Here is a 20,600-nt window from a genome sequence, read left to right as displayed (position 1 = left end):
CAACTGATGGTGTAATACCCAGCATTTTGAATTTAAATTTACCCCGTTACAGATTATGTCTCCAGTGAAGAAATATTGGCCTTGCACCAAATACAGGGTCTTAAGTGGTCAGAAAACATAGGGGGGAAATGTTGTGATATGACCTAGGAGTATGTAAAGGAAGCGTTGAGCCAACTGGGCAACTCAAGTCTAATTATAGGGTTTTGGCTTCAGACCCCACAGATGTTTTAAAGAGAAGCTTTGACTTTATGAGGCTTTTGCTGAAGGTATTACTAAAAAGGTGTTGGATTTTATTAAAGGGGAACTGTCACCCTAAGAAATAATTCCAAATGTATTTCTACTTTGTTTGTCAAGCAAAATAAACTTCACTTACACTATATAAATAATATAAATCTTGTTTCCTTCAGTCTTGGAATTCACAATCACAGCAAGCAGGCAGCTGCCATTTTGTGGACACTGTTATTAAGGCAGGCTTTGTATCACCCCAACATCTTGTGTATGTGCCAGAATGGGGGGCCTGATGGCCATGTCAATGCACGGGATACACAATTAGATGGTGAGGAGGAAGAGGGAATGTGAGGAGAGCTGTGACATCTAGGAAGTGCTGAATGACAGGCTGTGGTGTGTAGGCAGTTGGAGATACAAGGGGGTCAGTAAGTACATTGCTGATTGCCAGTATTACATTGTAGTTTGGGCCCCTGCCTTAGCAGGTGTTTCTCTGGCTCCTGGCCCTATGCATAGACTATTGTCCCAGCAACCATTGCTTAGTGCCCTATGTGGTGCCACTGTGTGCCCCCAATACTCTTGCCCTTGTACCATGGGAAATGGTAAGTGGTAAAAAAGGCCCATAAAAATGCTAATGCAAAATTCTGAGAAAATATTTAATGTTCATCTGATGGGAAGTGCCACTTATCTTAGTGGCAGGGGTACATAGCTCAAAATGGGGTACAGCTGGCATTAAGAATTTTTGGGCGCCCACTAATAACCTGAAACTTCAGTCATTCCATTGTGTGGTGCGCTGTATAGTAGTTTTACACCACTGTTCACTGAGTCTGTGGCCAAAGATCCCAGATATCATTGCCAGGAGGCTGATGCCCTTAATCAGACAGGGGAAGGGGGTACATTTGGAATTTCCATACTGCTGCTAAAGGGAAACACTACTGTGGGTGATGTTGGGCAAGAATGGGGAACATCATGGGCAGGTTGGAATCTCTGGCTGTGTATGCTGTTAGACAAGACATGTGTTAGACATTGGTATATTCATTCTTTATTGTGAACCACTTCACACACTTATTCAATAATGAGTATTAAGCAAATTTTATTATTATGATACGTGTTCTCAGAACACCAGCATATTTATGCACTCTGAAAGTCTGGGCCTACTCTGCCAATCGCATAATTTGGGGGTAATTTAATGACAATTGCAAGGGTTGAACCTCTAGCAACCAATTAGAAGTTTAATTTCATCAGGTGACCTGCTGATTGCATTGGAAGATCAGTAGTCTTGGTGCAAACCACATGTGGACTTTTTATATTTATGAGAAATCATTTGTCATGACTATCTGGTCACTGTTTGGTTTAATTGAGGGTAAACAGCTTGGCAGTTCCCACTTATATTCAGAAATGCAAGAAGCATGTGGATATGCAGAATATCCAGGTAGGAAAGTTTGTCATTAAGCCTATATCTGCTATCTTGGTATATAGCGGGAATGAATTAGTTTGCTAAACACAGACTCGCTCTCTAAACTGCCCACAAACCCTGAGCTACAGCTACAACAAGGGGGGCAGAGTAGTTGAGGATAGAGATGTAGCGAACCTAACAAAAAAAGTTCGCGAACCCATGCGAACTTTTGCGAACTTTGCGAACCCCATAGACTTCAATGGGAAGGCGAACTTTAAAAACTAGAAAAGCCATTTCTGGCCAGAAAACTGATTTTAAAGTTGTTTAAAGGGTGCCACAACCTGGACAGTGACATGCAGGAGGGGGATCAAGGGCAAAAATGTCTCTGAAAAATACGTTGTTGACACAGCGTTGCGTTTTGTGCTGTAAAGGGCAGAAATCACACTACATTTCTAAACTTGTGTAATAAACTGCTTTAAATGTCCGGCGTCTACATGCCAATCAAGTCGTGTAAAGGTTACAGCCGTTTCACACCCAAAGACAAAACGTCGCAGTAGTGAATACGGAATATATTATTGCTGGTGGAAAAACATCGCTCAGCGACAGCAAACAGCACTGGACACATTAAAGAACAGTAACTTAAATTTAAAAAAAATAATTAATAATGAAAAAAAGTGATCTCTGGTTGGTTCTGGGGGTGAACTACTAGGAGCAGCACACCAGTCCCCAACACAGCTAGACTAATAGCACTGGGTTCTATAAATTACAGTAGCAAACACACACAGACGGAGCTGCAGTACACAATGAAAAGAAGAGTAACAGTAATCAGAAAATAAAAGCAGTCCTTACAGGGACTATTGGGTTACAGCAGATGATCAGCAGGACAGCTGCCCACAGCAGCTACATACAGAGCAGTAGAAAGTAGATTACTAGTCAGCAAAGCTACCTAAACTGTCCCTCAAACCCCTGCACAGCTCTCTCCCTATGCTAACTCATCAAGCACACACAGGCAGAATGTAAAATGGCTGCTGGGCTTCGGTTTATATATGAAAGGGAGTGGTCCGGGGGTGGTCCAGGAGGGAGAGCTGCCTGATTGGCTGCCATGTATCTGCTGGCTCTGGGGTGAGAGGTCAAAATTTGGCTCCAGCTAAGGCGAACCCAAAATTGCGAACTTTGCTAAAAGTTCGCGAACTTGCGAACTTGCGAACACCCGATTTTCGTGCTAATTAGTTCTCCGGCGAACAGTTCGCTACATCTCTAGTTGAGGAGCAGGATGCTGCTTATTTGGTTTTCAAAAGCCCCAGGTACACCCCAAAGCGCACAAAAGCTGCAGTTACTTCAAAACACCGACATGTTTAGGCACACAAGCATAATATTCAGATATATTTGAGTCTCCAGCATCCTCTCCATGTGTTGGTACTCAGGCAGCTCCACCCTTTTTCATGGAGAAGACTCGGATGCAAAAATCTATATCTTGATTGGGATCAGAAGGTTTGGGGACAATCAGGTACTCTCCCTTAGGCACCCGGAAATGTTTTGTCTTCCCACTGTTCCTCTGATTAGCGTTTATGTCCTTTATAGATTTCAGATCCTTTACTAGGACCTGGGCGGAAACCTGTAATTCATAAGGCAAGTGAGGGTGAGGTTCATATGAGAGGTTCTTAGTATCAGTACAGATAATACTTTAGGGTAATGAAACATGGGGGCTTTGGAGAGATTACAATAAAAGTCAAGGGAGGAGATTTTGGGCCCTTTGGTGCCATGTTTTCTGCGTAAAATGCCCTGTGTCCTTTTTGAATTTTACATTGTGGTGCCACATGTAAGGTTCATATTTCATATAGTTTACATGTGCGGTGTTTGTCTTTCGCACTCATTATAATATTAGCTACAGTGCCGGAGCTGCTAACTGTCAGATTACGTTAATTAATCCTTTTGTGGGACCCTGGCTCTTAGGACAATCGCACAAGGGGAATTTTTCAGCCAATGGAGAAGTACCCAAACTGTCTGTGCTTCAATGGGCACCACCTGAAACTGCTAGAACTACACTTTCTAATGGTTTTTGGGATGGGACCTGAGACACCCATGCCCCCTGTGTCAGGGGTTTGACACTAGTCAGTAGTAGATGCTGTGGGCAATTTCTAAGAGGCAGTTTTAAAACAGCTAGGAACTAGGGGGCAGCTGCCCCCCCAAAGCTTGCACTCAAAACCATAGAGAGGCTGTTTTGCGTTGTCCCTTCTGCCTGGATCTTGGTGGCATTTAATATAAATAACAATAAATGGGAATATGCTCACTTCTGCTGCTTTAATACAAACATCAACCTATGGGGTAATTATAAATGCAGTTGTGGGGAGTTCCTATGAAATCACCGGGCTGTGTATCCTCACACCAACAGGAATGCAGGACAAACGTACCTCTTTAGGGAGCTGCAACATAAGGAAGAAAAACTGATATCAGCATTGCTTGGGCAGATCTGTCTTGTTTAATTGTATTTTTATTCATTTTACTGGTTGGTGCTCATTTACAAAGAACATGCTGGAAGCAATACACTGGTATACAATTAGTACCCACCTTTATCTCCCCCCCTGCATGTTAAATTGGTAAAAGATTTTACCAGTGACATTCCCAATAGCTGCCCCACTAAATGCATTTAATAAGAGTTGCAGTTTTTGCAGAAGTAACCCACAGAAACCAATAAGAAGTTTGCTTTTGCACACATGAAAAGTAAACACTGCTTGCTGATGGGCTACTTGCTGATTGGTTACTATAGATTACTAGACCCAGGGGCGCTTCTGCCATTAGGCGAGTTGAGAAACTCGCCTCAGGCGGCAGAAGCGCCCCAGTTACCAGGGGCGGCAAAAAGCCACTCCTGGTAACTTTTGGAGCCGAATTTCCGGTTTTTAAACCGGAAATTCGGCTCTTCTAGTGCACTAGCGATCTCACCGCCCCCCGGACCCGCTCCTGCGCTCAGAAGGTAAGCGCTGGGGAGCGCGGGGGGGGGGGGCGGCATCCAGGAGCCGCCTCAGGCGGCGATGTGCCCAGAATCGCCCCTGACTAGACCTAGTGCAAACTGTGCAACTAATATTACATTACCCCAAAAGATTGTTCATCTGTGTGGGAGTATTCTTCTCCCCAAAGATATTTTGAAGATTCACCAAAGGGCTCATTGTCTCTGGGTCCCCAGCAGTATAGGGGCCCCCATGAGATTCAGGCAGCAGCCTCAATCAATCAATAAATTAACTCAAATGACATTACATATATTCAACGCATCCTTTTAAATATTTTGTTAAACCTTTTAAAATAAACCTAATTACTATAATACAGATATGGGATCAGTTATAAAGAATACTTGGGAACTGGGATTTTCTGAATAAAGGGTCTTTCTGTAATTTGGATCTCTATACCTTAAATCTGCTAAAAAATAATTTAAACATTAATTAAACCCAATAGGATTGTTTTGTTGGATTAATTATATTTTAGTTGGGATCAAGAACAAGGCACTATATTATTATTTATTTTAAAATGTGAATTATTTGATTAAAACAAAGTCTATGGGAAACTGCCAGCTTTCTGGATAATGGGTTTCTGGGTTAACAGATTCCGTACCTGTATACAACAAAGGGCAAGTTCTGCCACTGACCTCGTACAATTGAAAATCAAGGATGTTATCCTTAGGGACCGTCTTCTGCATCAGAGCGACAATGACGGTACAGAGCGCCGCATCTCCCGCTGCCGCCTGGTCCTCATCGGGCACCTCCAGCTTAAAGCGGAACCGTGGGTCGGCCAAAAATGTCTCTGTAGGTAAATAAGCACAATTAACAATGTATTACGTCTGCTCAAAAATTGATTTTTATTTCAGTAAAAACAGTGATTTATGCAACATGGACTCAGCAATGAGTGTTGCATTCATATGCATTGTTTTACACAGGTTTAGAAAAAGCTCCATTAAAGGGGACATAAACCCCCAGCAATTTGTTTTCACCTTCAGCACCAGTGAAGGGTTAGGAGCAAGTGATTTGTGTATTGGGCTCTAATAAACACTGTAGTGTGGGTTGCTTGTGTGCGTGTATGGAGCCCAGATGGCACCCTGGGGGGAACAGGGCATGAGTAAGCCAGTGTGGGGGACTCCTCTGTCAGAGCGCCAGGCCATGTAGTGTTGCCTTGGGCGGAAATACTTCTTGGACTGGCTCTGCTAACAAAAGTGATTTTGTGGCCCTAAGCAGCCCTGTACTTGTGCCTGGCCCCTAAAGGAAAACTACACCCAAGTAAGTCTCTATAAAAATATATTGCATAAAACAGCTCATATATAAAACCCTGCTTCATCTATATAAACCATGTTTATAAAAATAAACTTATTTTAGTAGTTGGTGCCATTGAGTAATCCTAAATAGAAAATTTTCCTATGGGATCATAGGATTCACAGTGCACACAAACAAGCCAAGGCACACATACATGCTAGGCCCCATCAACCAATTAATAGACAGACGCCCCAGCACTGAGCAAGGAATGGGTCGAGGGGAGGGGGCCATGACAATGCTAGAAAAAAAGCCAGAGAAAAAGATTTGGTGGTGAAGTCAGGGGAAAGGTATTAATAACCTGATTGGCCAAGGAGAGTGGGGGTTATACTTTAACGAAGGAGGGATTAAAAGAGAAGGCACCATTTTACCATAGCAGCTCCCACCCTCCCACCCTAAATTAAAGAAGGGAACAGTTTAAGGAAGGATGGGGGGGGGGAGACAGTCGCACTAGGACAGAGTCAGAAGGTTAGGCCTAAGATTAGGGAGTTTTGGCCATTGGCCGGTGGCCAGCGGGGGGTGTGGGGCCAGATTAAAGGGGATGGCTAACCTCAGGTACCCAAATGTGGCTGGGGGCAGGAATAGCTCCCACTAAATTGCAGCCTTCAGTGGCTTAGTGTTATTATGTTATTAGTTGTGAAGTTATTCAATGACGTTAGCATGTTATGGTTAAATTATGTTATTGATAATGATGAAGGTTCTCGTGGTTTGTGAATAAACTGGCTGCGGCCTTTTCAACCCAACAAAAGTGTGGAGTTTGTGTTGTGATGGGTAGCTGTGGGGGTGGTGTGGAGAGGGCACAACACTGACGCTGCCATTGTCAAGAGTTCTGCCTTTTGCTCCCACACTACTTCCTGTTACAGTTAGAGCTGCATTATTTCTGGTCATGTGATCTCTGAGGGAGCACACAGCCCAGCACAAAATGGCGGCTCAAGGGAAAAGATGGAAAAGGGCAATATTTACTGATTTATATATATATATATATTTAACAGTTTGTTAAGATTCTTTAATAGGCCACTTAATATGATATAAACTGTGTGCTGGGAAATTATTCACTGTGGGGGTGTAGTTATGAGCCTTAGAATCCTCCCATGTATATGGAGACTGTTACTGTGTATCTCTCACCTGCAGGATTCCCCTTATTCCAGCTCCCCCCTGTCTGAGTCAGGCTCCAGTGCGGCTCCTTCATGTTAACCCCAGAGCTGGAAGCCACGTAGCAAATCTCCACAGTGTTGTACTCTTTCACCACGTCTGCATACGGCATCCTGAAGTCATACAAAGCAATTCCTATTTTACTGTTTTTACAGTTTCATTTGGGGCTTTCTTTTGCCAAGAAATATCGTCATATTCATACAGTGAAAAAATCTGCAGTTTCGATGATTTAACTAGACTCTATGCAAAATAAATACATGTATATAATCATGTAAATATAAAAAGCAGATAGAAGGGCTGTATGCAATTTAAATGTAATGAGTGCAGCTTCTATTGTTTGGCCCAGGGCCGGCATCAGCAGACTGCCACCCCATACCCTCAACTGTAAGTGCAGCTGCATTTTGTAATTTTCAGAATTAACTTTCATATTCGTATTAGAGAAATCTGACTTCTAAAGGGATGAAAGCAGGGCTGGAACTAGGGGTAGGCAGAAGAGGCAGCTACCTAGGGCGCAATGATTAGGGGTAGCCAGACAGGAGCCTTTCCTGCCAACCCCTAGTCCTCCTCCTAGTCCTCCTCCTTTGCCCCGTCTCTTGTCATTAGCAGTGGGGGCAATGACCCATAGCATCCTCCAACCCCCCCGGAATTGCGGACTAAGGGGGAAGGTGCAGGGCGAGGTGGGCGACCGAGTTGCCTAGGGCAAAATATTTTCACTCCTTAAGATTAAACCTCCTTTCTTGTCATCTCATGATTTCCTCTCATCCTCTTGTAAAATAACTACATGCTCACCAAAACTCTCCATCTTCCATCTTATTGAGAAGAGCCTTTTTCACTTCGGGGGTAACGTCATTCCATTCAGGGCCACTGTCGGAAGGAATGGGCAGTAAATGCATGGATTGCTCTGTAATAATACAATGCATTTCTTCTGCAGCACAGTGATACCGAGGGCCACATGCACCATAAGCCATCTCAGAAGATGGGCCAAAAAGTCTCCCAGCATGGCCACTGGAGCTCAAATTAAAAACCCATCCCACTCATCGCATATCCAGAAGCATTTTTTACATTTTTTATACAGACAGTAGGGTAAAAAACACAATATTTTTTTTAGGGGGGGGAGGTTTAAGGTTGCAACAGGCCCTCATAGCCTGTTGCAGTGACTGTAGCCATTGCTATCATTGGATACCATGTAGTGGGTAGTGCAGGGCTTGCACTAGGGGTAGGCAGGGTAGGGAGCTGCCTAGGACAAAGTAGGGGGGGCGCAGTTAGGGGTAAAAATAAAACCTTTCTAGACTTTCTGCTCCTGCCTGTACACCCCAGCTTTCCACAGGCAAGTAGGAACTGTCTACAGTACAACAGGGATAAGGGAAAGAGGTTGCCATTTCTGCTCATAGCTTGACTGGAGGTGGCCAGTCAAGCTAAGAGGTACTTGCCATGGGCAAAAGCCCAATGAAAAACTGATGGAACAATGGTGCAATTTAGGGATTGATGGGAGCAAACACTGCCACATGAGTTTGGCATAGTTTTGAATTAACCTGTGATATTTTTGTTGACAATTTCTATTGCTGATATTGAGAGACAAATGACCTACTCATCTCTCCATGCGCCCTTCCATTCCGCAGAACCCCAGGGATTTCGCAGCCGGATCAGTTGCACTTTCCCTTTGCCATAGGGAACCTGTGAATTACACACACAGTGATCCTTTCCCACCGGTCATCCCCATTGCACAAAATTACCTGCCGCTGCTTATATGGTTTTACTAATTTACTTGCTTTACATGATGGGAATGAATGGGTATTTTGGCAGGTGAACAGCCCCTTACAGTCAGATTTTTATTTACGCAGGGTTTCTTACCTCCTCTGCTCCGGTGATGGAATATGAATGTCCTGCAACTATGCTGCTTTCCTCAGTTCCTTCCTTTTTTTTATCCTGCAAAAACAAAAACAACAGGGAAATCAGAACATGTGCCTTACTTTAGCATAGCAATGTCCACCCTGTCACCTTCCTCCTCTTCTTCAGCTGCCAGCATTGGTACAGTGGGGCTTGCATTTGATGGACAAGTGCCTTTTTGTAGTCAGTCAATAAATGTTGACAGCACAAAACCTATTTTGTGACAAAATTATTTCTGCTAGTTCAAAGTAAATCCTGTGAACCCAAGCAATATTTTGTAATGACAACAATAATACTGTGAACAACATGTTTTTTTCTTGTTAAAAAATACATTTTATCGAACACAATTTCTTTCTTATATCGTAAATTGTTCGTGTTTACAACATTTATTTTACACTGGCACATTTTAATGAAATACATTTTTTAATTAAATACTGTACATAATGGGGGCATTTACAAAGTGCAGGGCAGAAATGTGCAAAAAATTGGCACAGTTAGCCGAGTTTGCCAACCCCTGCCCTACACTCTGAATTTCCACAGAAAGGACAGCAGAGACCTACTTTCCCACCATGAATACAGTGCTGGCTGCACTAGGCAGGGTTGTATTCATGAGGGCAGGTGGGGGGAGGCACTGGGGGGGGGGGCTAGTTTGACTAGGGCACAGACATAGACTGGGATTCTAAATAGACCCTGGCATTACAAGTACTCAGAGGCCCAATCTGGCCCCACCAGTCCAATAAATAGTGACTGTCTATGGAATCACAGCAGCCCCTCTGGCATTTGCCAGTCCAGCCCTGCTAGGGCAGTTAGTAAGGACAAGACTGCCTTGCCCCAGCTGTTTTGCCCCTAGTTCTGGTTTTATAGTCATTTCCTATGTGCAGAGTCAGACCACAGATGCAAGTAATTCTTAAATGAGGGCAAAGGGGCACAGTTTTGGTGGAACCAGACCTAAATGCAATCCTGCATAGGCATCCCCCTTTCTGCCTAAGTTGCTTGTCATATGGGCACCCAAGCATTTGAGCCCCTTGGCTGCTGGTATTATACAATAGCTTTATAATTTAGATATTCTTTTAGCACTTTTTTGTCTTTTAAAATTTATTTTTTATAGTCATACCTGTCAGCTTAATATATTCTTAAAGTCAAATGCTTATGATACCTGAGAGAAATTGGGCGGAACTTACAGTTGAACAGGTGAGCAGGCATTGGGTTCTCACAGACCTCTGTATAGTCTGGAACAAATCACCTGGGGCGCTCTTCAGCGAGTAACTCTCACAGACTCCACCTGTGAGATCCTCCATTGCTAAGATTGGGTTTTTTCCCCAAATGGCTTCATAGGATCCATACAGCCTGTGGGTGAACATAATACAGCCATGAAAAAAATTTCATTTGTATGGCGCTGAAGGATGTTCATGATCACCCCTAAACATAAGCCAGTGAAAGCCCCTGGAGTGAGTTTCTGCCTATACAGGTACCGTATGGAGTGGGTATCAGACAGTAATGAGCAGGGTAACACTTACTTGGCAAAAGCCTTCTCCAGCAGTGCAGCCCAGAACTCATTCTCCTGAGCTGATTTCACAAACACCAATTTCTTGTCTGTAGTAGGGAGTTTGTCGTCCACAACCACATCCGTCCAGTCGCCCCTCTGCCAGAACTGAGAGAGACAGGAATATGTTACAGTGGGGGGTTCTGTGATGTTTGTTTGTATTGCATGATAAGGCATCAACAGGTAATAACATGTCTTCCCTTAAGAGGATGCCTTTGGTTGCTATAGGTTACTAGATCTTGGCAAACTTTACACCACAAATTGATATGCCTCCTATATTGGCAATAACACTTAAAAGAATAGCAACACCAAATTATTTATACTTAATTCCCCCCAAAACAGCTATAATGATAGGTAAGGCTTACTTCCCCTTGGATTCTTTTAAATGTTCTACTTAAATTTGACTTGCTCCATAGGAGCATTATAGCTGCTTTGGGGGGAATTAAATATTAAAACAATTGATGTTACTGTTCCATCTTAAAGGGGTAGTTCACCTTTAAGTTAACTTTATTTTGTTCTAAGCAACTTTACAATTGGTCTCCATTATTTATTTTTTTAATTATTTGCCTTCTTCTGATTCTTTTCAGCTTTCAGGTGGGAGTCACTGACCCCAGCAGCCAATAAACTATTGTTCCGTGAGCCTACAATTTTATAGTTATTGTTACTTTTATTAGTTACTTTTATATTCAGCCCCTCTCCTATTCATATTCCAGTCTCTTATTCCCCCCCCCCCCCCCCGGTTGCTAAGGTAATTTGAACCCTAGCATCTAGATTACTGCTGAAACTCCAAACTGGAGAGCAATAAGTGAAATAATCAAAAAAAAACCACAAATAATAAAAATGAAGGCCAATTGTCTTAGAACATTATCCTCTTACATAAAAAAAGTTAACCCAAAGGTGAACAACCCCTTCAAGAAACAGATGATGTGAAGTGGTCGAGCATGACCCACCAGTCTTCATACTGTACATGAAGGAGACTTTAAAAAATCAACTCAAATAACCATAAATAAATATAAATTGTCTTTTACACAGGCATACCTGATTCCACAGACTAAAAAGGAATCCATTAACATTAGCCAACCTCCCTTAGGCTCACAGTGTCATGCAACCCCTCTCTCTTTCCAGAGAATCTGTGCACCACTTACAACAGAAAGCAGAGGACCTTTGGGTTCCAGAGTCCATTACGTCACAATGGAACAAGGTGAGGGAGGGGTGCATTACACTGTGAGCCTAAAAGTGGTAGGGAAATGGTCCCTGTGCATCTTTGAGCATGTGTGCTACTTGAGCTGTGATAGGTTGTGTAGGCCGCAAACTGGCAACTCCCTGTAACTCCCGGGACCTTGCTGCCCCTTGGGTGAGTGCTTACCAAGTTGTTGTTGATCTGCCTGGAGAGGAATTGACCAGGAGACAGGAGGTTGCTGCTTAACCAAATGAACTTCTTTATTTAATCCAAACAGTATTCAGTAATATGATATACAGATTCAGGTATCTCTCCCCTTTATACAAACCAGGAGATTCTCTTTCTCCAGATAATCTCCCCTCTTTGGGAATATGCTGTGACCTGAGCTAGCCACTGAATGTACCTGAACTACAGCCAGTAATGTCGGGAGGTGATAACCCCACTGATCTCCTCAGGGGCCTCAAGCTGCCCAACTAAATACCACTATCTATCCTTTAATTCCTAGTGTGACTATAAAATATCTAAATGAACTATCTAACTGGCTCCGTAGCTACCTCTTAGAGAGGGGAAGTCCCAGGAAGAAGACCTCATGGTTTGTGAGCCATCCCCTTTTATACTGTATAACACCTCCACCTAGTGGTCACTGCTGAATTACAGAGGAAACTCTTTTTTAACCTGGAAAGAATAATTATATTACACAGACAGTTAGGACCACCCTTAGGTGTCCATATCCTAGAAGGCCACCCACTGGTATGCCTGTCTAAAGGGGAACCCAGGCTAAGGGGCCCAAATCTAGGGGTCCCTACATATATATTAACATACATTTATATTTCTTTTTGGTAGTTCAGACTGTAAGAGACTGTTCAAAAAAAGAGAACTGTTTAAATACAGGCATAGGCGGAGGGTGACTTTTTTGTTTGGGGAGGCTAAAGATGGGCCATACAGAGACTGACCTACAGCTAATGTGACACTTAGTGGATTCACTGCTGGTGTAAATAATGAACCTCCCAACTACCTCTTGTGGTTCCCACTGACTCCCAGGGATACTGTACAAAAGTGCGGGTGGGGGGCTTTTTTTTTTTTACCTTAAAATGCTTAGGATGTAAAAGTATTCATACATGCATTTCTGTGAGGGGTTCTCCATCCATATGTGTTTGTGATCAGTTAGCTTAAAGGGGCAGTTCACCATTAAATTAACTTTTGATATGATGTAGACATTGATATTCTAAAACAATTTGCAGTTGGTCCTCTTTTATTTTTAATGGTTTTTCAGTTAGCTTTTTGTTCAGCAGCTCTCCATTTGGTATTTCAGCAGCTATCTGGTTGCTAGGGTCTTATTTATCCTAGCAACCAGGTAATGGTTTAAACAAGAGATGGGAATATGAATAGTTAAGGGGACTGCTTGGAAAAATTAAAAAAAAAAAAAGCAGAGCAATACTTTTTGGCTGCCGGGGTCAGTGACCCCCATTTGAAAGCTGGAAAGAGGCAGAAGAGAAAGGGAAATTATTTAAAAACTATAAAAAAAATTAGGAAGACCAATTGCAAAGTTGCTAGGAATAGGCCATCTTATAACATACTAACTTTAAAATGGAACCTTCCCTTTAGATGTGTTTAAGTTAGTTTTATAGAGAGGGGCAGTGGGTACTGACACCCCAGGCACATTATATACAGTGAGACGCAGTCTGTACTTACAAAACCAGCACATTATATGCAGTGAGAAGCAGTGGGCACTTAGGGCAGATATTCAGGCCCTGGCACTATAACACTGGCACTGATACATTGGCCCCATTGTAACTCACTAGAATGAACAAAACAATGACTTCGCCATAAAATTCGTGAAACGGCAAGAAAATTTGCAAAACGGTGAAAAATTCCCAAAACGCATCTTTTTTGTCGCCCGCAGCTATTTTTTCCGCACAACAAATTTTTCTGTGGCAAATTTTCACAGAAGTTTCACGAAAAAATTCGCCAGTGGGGAAATGCGGAAATTCGCTGCAAATCTATGCCTGGCACATAAAATTTGCTCATCACTACTTAAAAACAATTTAATTTCAGCTAGTGATTCAGCCTTTGGAACATATACAGTATAGTGCCTGTGTATAGTACCTGTGTATAGTACCTGTGGGATGAAAACTGCAGCAAAAGTTCAGAGTTGGTTCTCGGGTAAAGTTACAGCTGCAGATTCTTCTTTTCAGTCTTCATTTCTGCACTGCCTCCAGTTTGTAATGTCTCCCTGAGCCCTGTGTGCATCTGTGCCTTGATTGGTCAATTTTACCGTCTGTCAAGAAAGCTGTGCTCTGATTGGAGAATCCACAAGAAGAAAGATCCAATCAGAGCACAGCAGAACTAGAGTTTGCAGGAACACGAGAAGATTTCCAGGACAGTGCAGAAACGGAGCGAAGGATTTTTTGGGTTTTTTTTAAAGGTGCCAAAGCAGGTTTGGGGGGGCTTAGCCTCTAGCCTTATTGAAAATCCACATATGAATACAGGGAAATGAAAACATATAATTGTTACCCTGAAGTGGAAGATCCCCGCATAGTTGTTCTTAAAGCTTTGATCCTGAGGGACAACCAGGGACAGATATTCTTCATTGAGTGTGAGACATGCCATTGAGCTCAGAATCCAGCAGTCCCCTGTACAAGGAAAATACATGGGAAAGGATAAGTGTTAATGGGATAAATCATGGGACTTTATGTACTTTACTGATGTACCAAACTGATTGGCTGAACTGGGGACTGGGCCGGCAGAAGATTCAAACAGCTATAAAATCCCCCATCAAGTCCCCAGTGCAGATGCGGCCAGCCTCCGTATCATTGCCGCCCCAGCCCTTTATGGCCTCCCCACAAATCCAGGCCTGCTCTTGTAGTCAAGACATTTAGAGACAAACATGCTACTTACCTAAATCTTGTTGACAAATATCAAAACGTGTTGCTCCACTGGTAATGAATTCGGGGTTGGGATGGATTTCCTGTGAGCAATGAAAACGTTATTGTGCTATAAATGTGGCCCTGCTGCCCCCTATATATCCCAAAAGCATGTCAGGCTTACAGCAATATCCCCGTTAATGTAATCCCTGCAATACAGTTGTTTAGCATCATTATATATATATATATATATATTGAGTAATGTACCCCCTGTCGTAAAATATAAGAATATAATAAGTTACCAAGGAGTTCCATGACCATATGGAGGTATGAGGTTAAAGGCTGAGGGCTTTTATACAGGTCGTGGAACTCTAAGGTGACTTATAATATTCTTATATTTTACAACAGGGGGTACATTATTTATTATAATACACAAGTATCAATGAGTCATGTGACACGAATAACATCAATATTATTTATAGGATATTCATGGCTCTTGTGTATTATATATATATATATATATATATATATATATATCCTCTTTAAAGAAATACAGTTTATGAACACAAACATGTGTGTTTAGAAACAGAAAAGGGTAAATCGTTGAGATGTTGAGAAGTGCAAAGTACCCAGTATCCCCTGTGCAGAATCAGACTTGGCACATTTGCAGTAAAAATATTGTCAGAAATGTTCTGTGCTCTGTATGTGCCAAGTCTGATCCATTTGACACAATGGAGGCAGAACGCTTTGCCCCCTAAGTAGGTGCCATTTATAAAATAGAGCAGGACCAGCCTGGGATAGGAGGTAAGTGACTGGGTCACTGGGGGTGCCTAAATAATGCCCCCAGTAATTATGTTTTCTTCTCCATTGAATAACTTTAACTCTAATGCAAACTCTAATGCTGTTATATTCTTACCGACGGTCTCAGCCAGACAATTCCTTTTGCTGTATTTGATTCCGGTCCCAGTTTGTTGGACCCAAGTGAGGCTTGGCTTGCAGGGAATTCCTTGTCCTCAAAGGGAGGATTAGGCGGCAGACTCTGCGCTCTCAGCTGCTCATAATCCTGCCCTAAGTGTTTTTTAGGGTTTTGTTTGGTGCCTTCAGGTTGTGCCATGTCTCTATCAGTGATGCCAGCTGTGTTGTATCTGTGCTAGGTGTGTGTCGGTCTGTGCCGTATGTGCGCTAGGTGAGTGCCAGTCTGTGCCGTATGTGGGCTAGGTGTGTGCCAGTCTGTGCTGTCTCTGTGCTAGATGAGTGCCAGTCTGTGCCGTATGTGGGCTAGGTGTGTGCCAATTTGTGCCCTCTCTGTGCTAGATGAGTGCCAGTCTGTGCAATGATGACTGAGCTGTGCCAGGAGAGGTATAAATCGTCAGTCCTGCCTTCCAATTGGAGGAGCCCAAATGCCTCTAGGGCTAAACAATACCAGTGAAATGCTATGGGCGTCAGTAAATATACATAAGAGGGTAACACAAATCTTGTTTTTATTAAGTTACATTCCTAATGTTAATTTTATGTCAATAATGAATTACGTGACTAGAAATCATTACATCTGTTTGCTAGAAACCCTTATCCAGCCCCATGATCCAACATTGCCATTTCTCATAGGTTCCCATTTAAACAAGTGATTCTGCATTTTACCTCTCGGTAATAATAAAACAGCACCTGGTACTTGATAGGGAACATCATGTTAAATACATATTGGTGGCAAAAATATCATATTTCTCTATGATATATACATGTTTTTGTAGTTTTTTAGTTTACAGAAAACCCTGCATTCAGAAAATCACAGATTCCAAATTCTGCATTACATCTCATACCTGTACTTCATGCTGAGTATGGGACCTGCGTGCAAAATGGAGGAGTTTCTATATAATCTATATTATATTATATTATACGACTGGAGTACTGAATGCTTATAGTCGGTCTTCTCCCACTTGTGTCATTTAATTGGGTCCTCCACTGAAATGGAGTGGGGGTTTTTTTGCACAATGAAAGAAAATGTAATTCTGGGCAACTTCACTACTGCACAATTATCTAAGTGGGTAACATGAGGATTACTTTTTCCCTGCCCCACCCTCACACATTTTCCGGCAATTTTTTTTGACCACGCCCGCTTTCGGGCCACACCCAATTACCACACCCCATTTCAAAAAAATATATATATAGATGAAATGGCGGGATCAGACGCAAATGTGCTATACCCTCATACTGTACTACCTAAGGAAAACAATATAGCAACTCCTACATATAAAATACAAGTATAGAGAGAAGGCAGTCAATTATAAGTGAGTTATAACTATGTACCAGTTTTGCCCCACCATACACATTACGCCCCATACACAGTGCCCCCATACACAGTAGCCCCCCCATACACAAAATTATGTTTCCATCTCTCGAGTTAATGTCCTTTTTATACAAAGCAGCACTTTATTTGCTGTAGTAGCCGCTGAATGACACTGCCTAGAGTTACGCAGCTTGTTAGCCACAAAAATCCCCAGAACCTTCTCAATTAAAAAACCCTTAACACACTACTATTAAAATAGTGTATAACTCACATTTATGTTATTTCTATCCAAGTGCATAACCTTGTATTTATCCAAATTGACCTCATTTTCCATTTTGCTGCCCAGGTTTTCAATTTAATCAAATCACTTCCTGCATGGAACTTATAGTTTTGCACAATTTAGTATTAGCAAAAATAGAGACCAAGCAAAGGACCAAGGACAGACCCCTGCGGTACCCCACTAACTACACTTAGAAACAATTAGAAAATCTTTCATTCACGCCACACTCAATCATCTGTTCAGCCAGTTCTCTATTCATGTACAAATATTAGGTCCCAGGGCAATAATAATTCATTTTATCATAAACATAAATCCATGCTGGCACAAACTCATAGGATTGTGATTTTTAATGACCTCATGGTTTGTATTGCATAACACCTCCACCTTGTGGTCACTGCTGAACTGCAGGGGAAACCCTCTTCACCTGGAAAGACTAATGATAGTACACACACAATTAGGACCACCCTTAGGTGTCCATATCCCACAAGGCCACCCACTGGTATGCCTGTCTAAAGGGGAACCCAGGCAAAGATGCCCAAATCTTGGGGTCCCTACAGTAATAATGGCACCATGATGAGTGTTTAAAGGCAAAGTACAGCGCCAATGACAGCTGCAACCCTAGGAAAGAACGTGTCCTCCCTCTCACGCAATGAGTGATAAACCCGATACACAAAGGCTCATGACTAAGCTGAAATATTAAGTCTTTTTACTGAAGAACTGCCAATACAAGCGACAAAGCATGAATACATTTATTTTTATCATCAGCTACAAACAGATAGAAGTGAAATAATATTGCCCTTTGTATGTCAGCATACTAGGAACACAAACAAGCCCTGGCGTCTGACTCCTTTCTGGTACCAGGACGCCAAACATTTCTTGAGAAAAGAAAGAACAACAATTCATTATGAACTGTAAAATAATGATAATTATGGAAAATAGATTTAATTTGTCCGACTCTGTAAGAAGAAAGGAATTTACCCTTTATTATTGGAAACAATAGCAATTAATTCTATACACAACCATTAACAATTTTTTGGGTCCAAAGAGAGATGGCACTTGTTAGCAACAACAAAGTTTTCACAGAGCAAGCCAAAGGCAGGAACCAATGGCAGCCACATTCCCTTCTACCTAATAGGGGACCCCTCGGGGATGGAAACACCAAAGAAAATATTGGACTTCCATGTTCGTTCAGCATTTTAATGAATCAATAAAGAACTGTTTATGAAGCAAAACCTTTGAGTCTGGAGCGCTTGGTGTTCCTCACGTATGAATTTGGATTTTTCCCCTTCAGCTGCGGGTTCGGGGCCCTGAGCACCCGGACCAACCTGGGACTCCGGTAAGCTATTTGATTTGGTTTAACTTAAGTGACCTGTGGTTCCTTGCAGCACTGGCGAATGGTTCGGGGTATACACACCCGGGCCACTACTGTTTACTTGGTACAAACAGTTCCCCTTAATCGGAGTTCACATTTGAGAGTGTTCAGCTTAATTTTACGTAGTTATAGTTATTTGATGTATATTTGTTTGATATAGCCTTCCATGTTCCCCTTGCTAGCATGGGTCATAGGCAGCAGGGGGATTAGTGGTTGGCAACAGTGGGTCCTGGAGGTCTCCAATATAAAACTGATTTTGGCTTAAATGCTGCATAAAAAGCAGTGGTGCTGCTGCAATAAATGTATATATGGTTATAGTATTGTGATGTAGGCACCATTACCCCGCCCATCTCTGACGTGACAATCTTTTGCCTAAATTCAACTAAGAGACTTGCTTAACCCCTTGGATACCATGTACTGTGCTGTACTCAGCTTCCTCCTTGGTCCTGACCTCAGTCCCGATAAGGGTTGTTGGGCCCTGACAATTTGTGTGTGTGGTTGCCATGCCACTTTTCATAGTAAAGGCCCACCCCGGTCCCAGGCTGGGAGCACACCAGTCACTACTCTGCATCTTCGTTCAAAATAGAGTTAAGGTGGCCATACACCTCAGGAAAGATCGTTCGTACCCTCCACTGACGTTCAGGGCTGAATCGTCAGATATGGAGGTAGAAACAATAGGGATTCTACCTCCACCTGACAATTCAGCCCTAAAGGCAGATTTTGCTCAAATCTTTTTTCCCGTCTGATCAACAAGGTGACCGATATCCGAAGCTTTTGCGGTAATGGTCCTCTCGTCGATCCATGATAAACGCACCTCGTTACATACAATAATATCGGTACATGTATGACTAGCTCAACTCTCCTGTCAATATTCTGTAATCTCAGGTTCCACCTCCTTTGCTAGCTCATATACTTCAACACCTTTTTAAGAACAGTGAGACACGAATACACCAGGAGAAGTCATCAGAAGAAGAGGCCTTAGAGACATCCAACGATGAGGCTATCAGTATCAACATCCTCCCAGATAGTCACGACACAACATTCCTCAAATGGAAATAGTAGCTGATGGTGTAATACCCAGCATTTTGAATTTAAATTTACCCCGTTACAGATAATGTCTCCAGAGAAGAAAGATTGGCCTTGCACCAAATACAGGATCTGAAGTGGTCAGAAAACATAGGGGGGAAATGTTGTGATATGACCTAGGAGTATGTTAGGGAAGCCTTGAGCCAACTGGGCAACTCAAGTCTAATTATAGGGTTTTGCCTTCAGACCCCACAGATGTTTTTAAGAGAAGGTTTGGCTTTTGCTGAAGGAATCTGTCACCTACTTTGTTTGTCAAGCAAAATAAACTTCACTTACACTATATAAATAATATAAATCTTGTTTCCTTCAGTTTTGGAATTCACAAGCAAGCAGGCAGCTGCCATTTTGTAGACACTGTTATTAAGGCAAGCTTTGTATCACCCCAGAATCTTGTGTATGTGCCAGAATGGGGGGCCTGATGCCCGTGTCAATGCAGAGGATACACAATTACATGGTGAGGAGGAAGAGGGAATGTGAGGAGAGCTGTGACATCTAGGAAGTGCTGAATGAAAAATGGAAATAATTGCCTGCCCCACCTCTATTCCTGATGTATAGAGATATAGAGTTAGAGTTTTTCTACCTGACAGGCTGTGGTGTGCAGGCAGTTGGAGATACAAGGGGGTCAGTAAGTACATTGCTGATTGCCAGTATTACATTGTAGTTTGGGCCCCTGCCCAGCAGGTGTTTCTCTGGCCAGTGTCGGACTGGGATGCCAGGGGCCCACCAGAAACCTTATTTTTCTTACTTAGTCTCTATATTTTCCCATTTTTTTTCATCTTTATATATTATAATCTATTCTTCTATATATTTAGCTGTTTTATTCCCATAGAAAAATAAGTACTGACTATGAATTAGGCCAAATGGCTAGAAGCAGGAGGGCCCACTGATACCTGGGCCCTGGGAATTTTCCTGGTATCCCTGTGAGCCAGTCCGACACTGTCTCTGGCTGCTGGCCCTATGCATAGACTATTGTCCCAGCAACCACTGCTTGGTGCCCTATGTGGTGCCACTGTGTGCCCCCAATACTCTTGCCCTTGTA

The 20,600-nt window shown here is 42.5% G+C and overlaps 1 protein-coding gene across 1 annotated transcript; it reads right to left on the bottom strand.

Moving 5' to 3' along the window:
• Window positions 1–2,809: 2,809 nt before the first annotated feature.
• On the bottom strand, window positions 2,810–15,899 carry LOC101731595 (calpain-8-like). The gene is made up of 12 exons (XM_031902368.1): window positions 15,456–15,899; window positions 14,574–14,643; window positions 14,190–14,308; window positions 10,470–10,603; window positions 10,134–10,299; window positions 8,917–8,991; window positions 8,654–8,739; window positions 7,855–7,929; window positions 7,039–7,178; window positions 5,259–5,413; window positions 4,033–4,044; window positions 2,810–3,236 (listed from the first exon to the last, which is right to left on the bottom strand). The coding sequence occupies exons 1-12, from the start codon at window positions 15,651–15,653 to the stop codon at window positions 3,042–3,044; spliced, it is 1,425 nt and encodes a 474-aa protein (XP_031758228.1). The 5' UTR covers window positions 15,654–15,899; the 3' UTR covers window positions 2,810–3,041.
• Window positions 15,900–20,600: the final 4,701 nt, after the last annotated feature.

The sequence above is a fragment of the Xenopus tropicalis genome, chromosome 5, assembly GCF_000004195.4.
Source record: "Xenopus tropicalis strain Nigerian chromosome 5, UCB_Xtro_10.0, whole genome shotgun sequence".
Lineage (NCBI taxonomy): Eukaryota > Metazoa > Chordata > Amphibia > Anura > Pipidae > Xenopus > Xenopus tropicalis.
The sequence above is the reverse complement of the archived record's forward strand: the minus strand, read 5'-3'. Positions and strand labels throughout refer to the sequence as shown.